Source organism: Neltuma alba, unplaced genomic scaffold (assembly GCF_004799145.2).
Source record: "Neltuma alba isolate B1F8T4 unplaced genomic scaffold, ASM479914v2 tig00013592_pilon, whole genome shotgun sequence".
In the NCBI taxonomy this organism is placed as follows: Eukaryota; Viridiplantae; Streptophyta; class Magnoliopsida; order Fabales; family Fabaceae; genus Neltuma; species Neltuma alba.
Window position 1 is genome coordinate 69,441 of NW_021637789.1, and position 11,060 is coordinate 80,500.

At 35.6% G+C, this 11,060-nt stretch overlaps 2 protein-coding genes across 2 annotated transcripts; one reads left to right on the forward strand and one right to left on the reverse strand.

The window, feature by feature from the left end:
* The first annotated feature begins 2,077 nt into the window (after positions 1-2,077).
* LOC114738455 (monodehydroascorbate reductase) lies at positions 2,078-6,289 on the forward strand. The gene is made up of 10 exons (XM_028926514.1): positions 2,078-2,247; positions 2,989-3,060; positions 3,755-3,806; positions 4,006-4,086; positions 4,221-4,339; positions 4,431-4,650; positions 4,747-4,865; positions 4,960-5,085; positions 5,173-5,313; positions 5,656-6,289. The coding sequence occupies exons 1-10, from the start codon at positions 2,200-2,202 to the stop codon at positions 5,977-5,979; spliced, it is 1,302 nt and encodes a 433-aa protein (XP_028782347.1). The 5' UTR covers positions 2,078-2,199; the 3' UTR covers positions 5,980-6,289.
* A 1,498-nt stretch (positions 6,290-7,787) lies between these two features.
* Positions 7,788-9,287, reverse strand: LOC114738456 (60S acidic ribosomal protein P2-2). The gene is made up of 4 exons (XM_028926515.1): positions 9,214-9,287; positions 9,037-9,127; positions 8,344-8,576; positions 7,788-8,044 (listed from the first exon to the last, which is right to left on the reverse strand). The coding sequence occupies exons 2-4, from the start codon at positions 9,122-9,124 to the stop codon at positions 8,018-8,020; spliced, it is 348 nt and encodes a 115-aa protein (XP_028782348.1). The 5' UTR covers positions 9,125-9,127; positions 9,214-9,287; the 3' UTR covers positions 7,788-8,017.
* Between the last annotated feature and the right edge of the window lie 1,773 nt (positions 9,288-11,060).

Here is an 11,060-nt window from a genome sequence, read left to right on the forward strand (position 1 = left end):
CAGCCCAAAAAATGGGTATCCCACTACGGCTTCCCGGAATTGAATTTTCGTTTCTGTTCTCTCTTTTTGGAGGCCATGAATTGCATCTGGGAATGGGAATATGGAGTTCACAAGGTTGCTTCCTTTTTCCTACTCCCCCAACCCCGCCTACCAGTTTTTTTGGAATTTTTAGTGAAGATTATAAATAGTGCTCACAAATCACAAATAATTGTTGTCATCCGTGACGCCATTAGGCATCCCGCCGCCTCATCTTCATCTTTCCACGTTATATCGTCATTTGACCTTTTCATTGTTATTTTGACCAGGCTGGTTGAGTTCTCACAAGTCGTAACCTTTGGGGGTATTTTAATAAAAATCAAATCATGATTTTAAAAATACTTTTACAGCATACTAAATTAAAAGAGTTTATCTTGTTTTATGAAAAAATGTTTTTTTAAAAACACTTATATATTCCCAAACACTCTCTTGGTCATCATGTGGACCCGTTTTTTGCCTCCGGAGTGCTGTGCCTCTGAAAACAACCTGATGCCAGTGAAGGTCAGCCCTTGACACCGTCCAAAGCGAGAGGAGGATCCGTAACCTTGGAAAGCATGCTATTCAAGTTAACATATGCGGTGCTCAGTTTAATTTAAGTGATTTTGCATTACAGCATATATTATCCTGTAAAATATAACAGTGATTTTGAAGGTGTTTCCATCTAAGGTGTTGAACTTACTAGTGTTTCCTTCTAATGAAAGGATGAATTGCACTTGAAATTAATAGTTATGAAGATGCAAAGTAGACAACAAAAATATCAAATTATTCGAAATCATAATACATTTGACGAGTTAAACGATTCATTTTCCTTCATAAATGAATCCCTGCTCGTAACTCTCTCACTAAGAATGAAAATGACACAGAGATCCATATCCCCGAGTATTGGTAATGTTCTCTCCTCCCCACGTCTGCATTCTTATCGCCACTCTTTTATTCTTAAACCAAAACTTTTCGATCAACGTAACGATTTTCCAGAATCATGCAACCATGTAATAATATAGTTTCGATCTTAAAAAAATAAATAAATAACATGTAATAAGAGGGGGAAAACAATTTTTTTAAAAAAAAAACTACGCAATTGCGTAAGAATATGACAAATGAGCCTATTTTTCATCTGTATGTAAACGTTGACTTAGAAAAAAGATACTCTCCGATCCTTAATATAAAACCTAATTATTGAGTTGATTTTGTCCTAAATATAAAACATATTTCTCATATTTATCAATTTTTTTTAAATTATCCATGTGGATATTCTTTCAATCATAATCAAGTAAAAGAGGGAGAGATGATATTAAAAAATATGATTATGATATTTTAAAAAAACATATCATATTTCTTATAATTAATTAGCTTATTTAATTTTTTTAATCTAATCATATTAGTTTAATATGTCTTATATTAAAGACCGGATAGGTATCAAATACATTGCAGAGGTCAAAAAGTTGTGTGAATGTGCGTAACTTATCCCGACAAGATATCAATTTGCAGTCACCAAAACATTAGCATATTTTGGCATGTCCATGGATTTAATTGCTATCAGATGATTTGCTTATTTTTGCGCCGCCAATACATGAACGAATATTTGGAGATTTACAGGCTGTCTGTAAATACTGGCTTTAGCTCTCCGGTAGCAAAATCCTTAGATAACGTGTGGATGTCGTCGCTGGTGTCCATCTTTGGATTTAGGAGTCTGGACAAAACTAAAATTGGTTACGTGTTAATTTGTTTCGATAATTTTATCATATTTACCACATGTCAGGATTTGGCTGGTCCTGCTTGTAACAGAAATGTTGTTAAATACCAAGTTCTTGGATAGCCTCAGCACCATTGCTGAGAGAATCCAATTCTTGTGCAAAAGTTCTCCCCGTTGTTTCCAGAATTTCAATCCTCTGGACTTTATTTTTCATTCTCGGCCGAAATTGGAAAATAATCTGAGGTATCAAACCCCCTCTATCCGTGTTCACACCAGCCGCAAACCACCAAAAAACATAAAATAAAAAGATCACAACTAATACAAAAACGGGCCAATCAGCTTCGTCTCAGTAGACGCCCTATAAAAAAGATCTGACCAATTACGGGGCCAACACCTCGTCACATCCTTCTCCGTTCCAGTCTCAGCTTTTGAGTGTTATTTCTCACTGCATAGATTTGTAACGATCGTCCATGGCGAAGAGCTTCAAGTACGTGATCCTCGGAGGAGGAGTCGCTGCGGTGAGTTCTCCCATCATCGCTGCTCTTCTTCTTATCTAATCCTGTTTGCAATTTCCTTTTATTTCTCAACTTTTTAATATCTTGAGTTATTGCCTTTGTACATGTTCCTTCTGTTTGATCCGCGTCAATTTACGATGGTTTCTGGAATCCCTGCCCAATTCGTTTAAATCCGAGTTATTCGGGACAATTTTAGCGGTCGGAACGGCCTAGAGACTTTAGAATCATGTGAACTCACTGCGTGTTTGGTTTTGGTGATTTTACGGTGAAGTTTTGTTTCCTCTTTCCAACACACTTTTCTTAAAGTCTCCTCAAGCATTTGGGTCTCATGTCAAGACTTATGAATGTTTGGAGGCACCCACTTGATGGGAGTCTGGCTTTTAGTTCCTTGTTTTATTTCATTCGCTCGAACTTGTAAATACGCCATGGCTTATGTTTCAAAGCTTTGAAATGTAATTGCATAGATAAGGTTCGGACTTAACATGAAACTCAAATACTTGGCTTTTTTTGTTTATGGAACAAATACACGGTACTGTTTTGACAAAGCTTCAATTGCATAGGACTGTTCTGCAATTTTTAAATACATATTACAACTGTTCGATACTTCTGTTGGGACATGCTTCGAGATGCCCATATAGCAAGAACATAATTAGGCTTCCCTGCCCGGAAAACTTTTCTTACATATGATTTATTATATCGTCTCCATTTTCATCCACTATGGCTCACATCTGTTCAATATTGTAGGGTTATGCAGCAAGAGAGTTTGCCAAACAGGGCCTTAAGCCTGGGGAGCTGGCAATCGTATCTAAAGAAGCGGTAGAATATATTGCGTTTAATTTCTGCGCTCACACGATTTTCCTTTTTTAACCTTCTTTTCCTTTCCTTTCATTTCTTTGTGAAGGCTTTCCTAGCATGCCTTGGTAGAAAGATGCAAATAATGCTTGCTTTTCGATTGATTTTTCTTTTATTGGCCAAAAACTTTAAATTGATCAGATCACAAACAAATGTTCATATCATTTCATATTATATATCCGTATATAACCTAGCAAGTTGCATAATAAATTTTGGTTGCATTTGGAGGCAATGTTAAATAGACTTTATCTGCCAGTTGTCGGACCTCTAAGCTGCACTTCACATTGCCATGTAGTCTTTATAGTTCATTTTGTAGATTTTGTGAAAAGGTATTCCTTTACATCTTTGATAAGAAATATGTTCCTATCATACTGATATGCTGTTGTCTAAAGTTTATGCATGCATCAAATTCAGTGGGGGCACTTGACCAGCATTTGTCATCCTTTTCTAGGCAGAAAAGATTTCTGCAAAAGCCTGTCCTTTGGTGCAATTTGTCTCTCTGAATGATGATGCCTGTAAAATCATTATCGTTCATTCTATTCATTGTATATCCTTTAGTGCTGTGCTGATTATTCTTTTGAATCTTAGAATCTATTACTTGCACCCTATGCAGTCGTTTCCTCCTATGTATTCCCTTATTCATTGCATATTTGTGTAGGTTGCACCTTATGAACGTCCTGCTTTGAGTAAGGCTTACCTATTTCCAGAGTGTAAGTATCTAAATCGTTAGATGTGCGTGTGTTCTTCTTTCTTCTTGTTCCTCCCTTCCTTGGCTTCTTGGACCAACTTTCTGTGCCAGTGGCTTTTATTACCATAATTTTGTACGCATTGTTGAGTGAATTTTAAGAATTTAAAAGTCAATCGTTAGCTTTGTTGTTATTAATCCTGGTTTCTTGTTTTTCTTTGCAGCTCCTGCTAGACTTCCTGGATTCCATGTGTGTGTTGGAAGTGGAGGAGAAAGACTGCTTCCTGAGTGGTATACAGAGAAAGGTAATGCAGGCTTTCGTAGATGGTTTATTCAACCGATGTGCGAGTTATCTAGTCAAGTGAGAGTTGTACAAAATAGAAGAATGGAACTGAACCTAAAAATAGCTCTCTCATGCAAATTTAACTGGTGATTGCAGGGATAGAGTTGATCCTTAGCACAGAAGTAGTGAAAGTAGATCTTGCAGCAAAATCTCTGATCAGTGCAACAGGAGAAACAATCACTTACCAGATTTTGGTTGTTGCTACTGGCTCAACAGTAAGAATTCTTGCGGATAGAATATGGAAATTCCACATCCATTATTTTTCAAGCTTTATAGGTATTGATACCCGTTGCTCTTGTTTTGCAGGTCATAAGGTTAACAGATTTTGGTACGCAAGGAGCAGATGCCAAAAACATCTTTTATCTGAGGGAGATTGAAGATGCAGATGTACTGTATGCGGCAATCAAAGAAAAGAAGAATGCAAAAGCTGTGGTTGTTGGGGGAGGATACATTGGTTTGGAGCTTAGTGCAGTGCTGAGACTTAACAACATTGATGTTACCATGGTCTACCCAGAACCTTGGTGCAGTAAGTGAAGACCTGACCTGTTGCTGTTTCTCTATGCGCATCTCATCCATTTGTTACTGTTCTTCTAAGTTCTGAAGTTTTGAATCTTTGTTGCAGTGCCACGCCTTTTCACATCTGGTTTAGCTGCTTTCTACGAGGGATATTATAAGAAGAAGGGGGTCAACATCATTAAAGGCACTGTTGTGGTTGGGTTCACTTCTAATTCAAATGGAGAGGTATGATTTGATGTGCTCTCTAAATTCATTTATCAGATGAAAGTTTTGAAGTGGCAAAGCCAATTTAGCATCATGATCTTCATCTTCCATTCAGGTAAAAGAAGTCAAACTGAAGGACGGCAGGGTTTTGGAAGCTGATATCGTTGTTGTTGGTGTTGGAGGAAGACCTCAGACGGCTTTAGTCAAAGGGCAGGTTGAAGAGGAAAAAGGTGGAATCAAGGTCAGTTCTAGAGAAATACCAAAAAATTTACTTAAATATTGTTTCATCTGGCCGTTGACATCCAAGATGGCATTTTGATGGTTGCAGACTAATGCTTTCTTTGAAACAAGTGTCCCTGGCGTGTATGCTGTTGGTGATGTTGCTACTTTCCCTTTAAAATTGTATGGTGAGATGAGAAGAGTTGAACATGTTGATCATGCTCGCAAATCTGCAGAGCAGGCAGTGAAGGTTAGCTGCTTCCCTAGATTCGCATTTCCCATTAATATATCAATATAAAATTAGAACCCTAATACTGTTTTTATGCTGTACACGGTGGATTTTTTTTTCATTTTTTTAAATACTTTTCTTGTGTTCTCAACTTTGCTGTTCTTTTAAAATATCATTAAAGTTTCAAATGCATTGTATTTAAGGGGATTTTTTTCGCCTTGGCCTGGGACATGCAGTGCCTCAATTTACTGCGAATTATGTGCTCAATAGTTTTTTGTTCTCCTAATGCCTATCATTTATCGAAACTCGTGTGAGTTTGTATGTTATGATGTATGATTGATGATGGTATTTTATTCTATATAGGCCATCAAGGCAGCTGAGGAAGGAAAAACAACTGAGGAATATGATTACCTTCCATACTTCTATTCTCGTTCCTTTGAGCTGTCTTGGCAATTCTATGGCGACAACGTTGGCGACACAGTGCTGTTTGGAGACAACAACCTGGAGTCACCAAAGCCCAAGTTTGGAACATACTGGGTCAAAGACGGGAAAGTTGTTGGGGCCTTTCTGGAGAGTGGAACTCCTGAGGAGAACAAGGCTATTGCCAAGGTTGCAAGGGTTCAGCCTCCAGTACAGGATATTGATGTGCTTGCTAAGGAAGGTCTTTCCTTTGCCAGTAAAATATGATTGTGTAAGCTGTTGCTTGGTGATCGCAAATATTAATCCTGTTCTGTATTGACTTCCTTTTACTCTGTATTGTCTCTATAGAGAACTTGTGTGTCTTGGTTTTCTTTCAAATGCATATTTGTTGTTGCAAGGGATATGCTTTGACCTAGCCTTCCCACACCTCTCTCTCTATATCTTCTCATAGTAGACCTGGTGTGATATCTGTGGGAACTGTGAATAAGACGGCAAATGAGATTTCGGCCTCATCACAGCCCTTCTGTTTCGAGGAACACCTGTTTTGTTATTGAATGAAAGGCCTTGCTCGGTTATTGAAATACTCGAAATAAATTTGGATAAAATAGAACAATTATTCACTTGTATGCCATAAAAATAGACGAATGCATCTTTTCATTCTCCAATGATAATGTTATTCTGACATAAATATATACTAAAATGTTTCATTATTGTTTTAATTATTGGAAAATATTTTGTGTTCAATCGAAAATGTGAAAATATCCAATCTTAATTTCCTAAAACCGTAGCATTTTAAAATTACTAATTATTAATAATGAAGAGTAAAATACTGTAATTTATCTTGTATTTTGTCTTAATTACAGACTTTTTTTATTTTAAAAACATATATTTAAGTTTGAACTGTTAATCCTGTTAAAAATATTCTAAAATGATGTTTTTTTAATTAAAATTTATGTCGAACCATTTTTTATTTATTAATTTACCTTTCATGATACTAAATTTTTAAATTTTAGCTAAAATTATTTTGAAAAATTTAAGAATTTTTCTTATATCTTAATTTTATTTTTTATTTTTATAAATAGTAGTTTTTCTAATATTTTTACATATTGGATAGAAAGTTAGATAATTTAGTTAATATAACCAGAATAAAAATTTGATTAGTTCTTTAAACAAATATATGACTGATCAAACAAGCTATAGATGTTTCCAACAAAATTTTTACTTAAAAATTTTAAATTATAAATTTGAATAATTTATATAATATCCCAAACTCACATAATTTATATTATATGATAAACAAATATACATTTAAAATATTTTCTAGCCATTTAAAAGAAATCTAAATAAATAAGTTTCAATATATCATGAAGAATTAAAATTATGTAATTCTATAATATAATCAAAATTTATAAAGTTTATAACATACTAAGAAGTTTGAAAATAAATGTATTATAATTATTTTTTGTTTTATTAAAAATTATTATTATTTTTTGACATATACAAGTGTTTAAATAATGTTAATGTTAAAAAAAGGAATATCTTTGTTAAAGTAATACTAAACGATCAACTAACAATAATTTTATATATATTTTAAAAAATTTTACAAAATATATTTTTATTTTAAAAAAATTTATATATATTTTCCACATTCAAATAAAAAGTTTCTGTAATTTAAGTAAAATAGAAAGATAATCAATGTAATAAAAAATTATTCTGTACAAAATTTTAACCTCGCCCATATATGAAAACAAAGAATATTTTATTTTAAATTTTCTAATTCAGAAACAACGACTTTTCTTCTTTCATTGGGCAAGAAGCCTCGTGCACATTTTGTCGTTTTCCCATCTTCCTCCTCAGTTAAAATACTGTAGGAAACTCAAAGGAAAAGTCCAAGCGGCGGTGCATACTCAAGGGCATTTCAAGTTATTTCATCACCCTTTAGAATAATCCATATCTTATTATGTTTTGGACGACTTCCATTAATTATTAATTCTGGAAACCAGAAAATACCGATTTGCTGGGTGTTCTAGATGGACAAAATGCCATGGCTAGCAAAGATGAATCCAAACAAGGAATTGGTGTAAAAATACGCTAGACCTGATCATTAAGAAAGATCACAAAATTGATTCCAGTAAAAAGGAGTCAAACCCAAATTTAGATTCCAGACATCTTAAAGAAATTAAACTCCAAACAGAAATTTACATGGATCATTGATACGAATGACATGACATTGCTCTTCAGAACAAAACTTCGACAAAACTAGAAGCTATAGACTGAAAGATTTCTAGATAAAAGAAGAATAGAATTAATCGAAGAGGCTGAAGCCCATATCCTGCATCACAAATAAGAGGGGGAAACGAAAATCAATTAACAATTACAAGGATGCACAGACCAACCAATAAACAGTGGAAAAGCAATCCGTTACATAAAAATCCAGATGTCATATTTATATAACCATTACTCAACAACAATTACTTTACTTAGTATTATTAAATTTTAAGAAAATATGTCGTATGGCATTTAAAAATTACTTTTTCCTATCCGACCCGATACTTGACAAGCTCTTAAAACGATGATCAGCAAAAATTCATTTCAGGGGCGAGGCAGAATAATCAGGCAAACAAAACTTACTTCGTCAGATTCTTCTTTCTCCTCCACCTTTTCCTCTTTCTTTGATTCAGCCGCAGCTGGGGCGGCGGCGGCGCCACCAGCTCCAGGCGCGGCGGCCACTGCAACTGCAGCTCCCCCGCCACCAGGCACTGAGGCCAACTTTTCCCTACCACTGGCAATAACCTCCGTTATGTCTTTACCCTTCAATTCAGACAAGAGAAGCTCAATTCTATCATCATCCGCTTCTGCTCCAACTGCACATTGAAATTGAACAAGTTCCGTGTCAGTAGAATGAGAATATAATTTCACAAGTCAAATCTGCATAAACAAAAGTTAAGCATGAGATCGAAGAAAAATAGCAGAGTAAGATGACATTTAAAACTAGTACATTTTACACACATCAACATTTTCATATTTCATGAGCAGAAAATCTAAAACTACCCCAGGAAACTACGTCCAAACGAAAGAGTAATAATCAGGTATGAAAAACAAAAATTGGCGCCCTAGTAGTTTGGTTTCACCATTAACAAGCCCCAGGATATCATGCTCCCTAAACGATTCTACCAAGTAATATACGTAATAAATTTACAGTGATTTAGCCACATGATATAAGTAAACAATTTTCTCTTGCAGCTGATGCTTCTGCATTCTCAACAAATAAGGTATTAGGAAAAGCAAAAAGTTGAGTGATTGAATGTGAAAAGAATAAGGTACCAGAGCCAAGGATCTGCTTGATATCATCGGCGGAAGGGCTAGCGTTGCCACCCAACACGGCGAGCAAGTACGCAGCGATTACCTTCATATTCTGACAAATTATCCGAGCATTCAGTTTCAGAAAAACGTTCTACCCAAATTCCTAAGATAACAAGGGGACCAGAAGCGGGGCATCACCTGGGATTATGGAGATCCGGTCGGGACTGATTATAAGAGAATGAGCGGCGAACTCCAACGCAGACAATCGATTGAAGGGGGATGGCCTTGCAGTTTCATAAATAGTGCTAGGGTTTATTTTCTTTGGGCTTACATGTTAATGGGCCTAACCGATTGCAAGCGATTTGTTGCGAACGTACCCAATATTGCAAGGCGGCGTGATTCTACAAAAAATTGTGGCCTGGATGCTGTAATCTAATTATTTAGATCCCACAATCCACGTGATGTTTTTTTTTTTTGAAAAAATAAAGGATAAATTCATAGTATCTGCAAACCATATCAGAATTTTGCCGTGCATGCTTGTGTAGCTGAAATCTGATTTTTTTTGGGCCAAACTGAAATTGATCTTAGCGTGATTGATATATGAGAGTCTACTGAAAATAAGATTAGTGTGCCAAATCTCTGTTAGAATGCCCTTAAAATTTTAAGTACTATCCTGAATATTGCGAAGTAAAGACAATCATAAATTTGTCCGAAGAAAATAAACGCATCAAAATCATATAAACAACTATCAAAATTAATTAATTTTCATGTTTCCCTTTTTTTTTTTTTTGCTGTAATATGGGAAACCCAACCCACCCGGTATCCGGCACCTTAAGTGGACCCTGACTTTTTTGAGCCCGAAATCCTAGCAACTGACTAATCAGGGCTTGAGGAGATAGAGTGCATAGTTTAACGGGTTAACTTTTCTACCAACAATGATGCTTCTCAAGAATCAAGCTTGTGCTCTCATTTTTACAAGGGGCGAGACCATTTATCATCTCAACTAACTGCTTGTTGGTAATTTTCATGTTTCCTTGTGTGTGTCCCCAATATGTTCTATATGTATATAGACGATTTTTTTTTTAATAACCTGATATCTTCTGCGTACCTAATGCACTCGAGAAACGTCATAATCTAAAAGCGATTAATTTATAAATGATAGGCTCCTATGCTTTCCTAGATCTCTCCTTGTCGCTATATGTCTATCTATCATTTTTATAAAGCCGGGTTATCTCAATACCTTTGATTATTCTATGCATAGCTGGTAAAAAAAAAAAAATCTTCTACGCATGAAACTTGGACACACTATCTTCCACGCATTGTTTCTGATAAAAAAAGTTAAGAGTGTGAATCATGCTATAGGGAGTCGGTTACATTATTATTATAAACAGCGGCCTTTTTCAAAATCTGGTCTTTAAAATGAACTAGAGATACATTATTGCACTTGCTCGACGTGCTAAATCCATCTGCATATTGGCAATTGCATGAAAATAAAATAAAATACGAATGAGGTTAATTTTGTAGATGGAGCTGGAAGAAAAGTGACGATAGTGCAGAATGAAGAACGTGACACATGACAAATAATGTCTTTGTAATGCTCTAAAACAGGGCAACGTTCACAAACCAAATTCCACGGAAAGAGACCATGCAACCAATCAACGTGCCCAAGTGACTCACGATTATTACGTTTAAGCGCAGTGGCAGGCGAGCTGCAAAGTGCTGATGGGCTAATGGCACGCACCGTGCCAGATCGCAAGGCGGTTAAAATGCTGGACTTGCTCAAACTCTGTTTTTTTTTTTAAAAAAAAATGTGCGTAATTGACCAAAACAGAGTTTCTTTTTTGGGTCATGCGGAGCACGTGCGTTGTCCAGCCAAAAATTTATTATGTAGGAGAAGTGACAAAAATTAAATCCTAAGTATCGCGTGGCAGGTGTTGAAAGTCGAAGGTTTCAGATTTTACGATCACAAAAAGGTAGGAATATTATATCATAGTTTCCGTGACGGGAAAAAACATGACTTTCCCCTCTTTTTCCCCTTCGCAAGT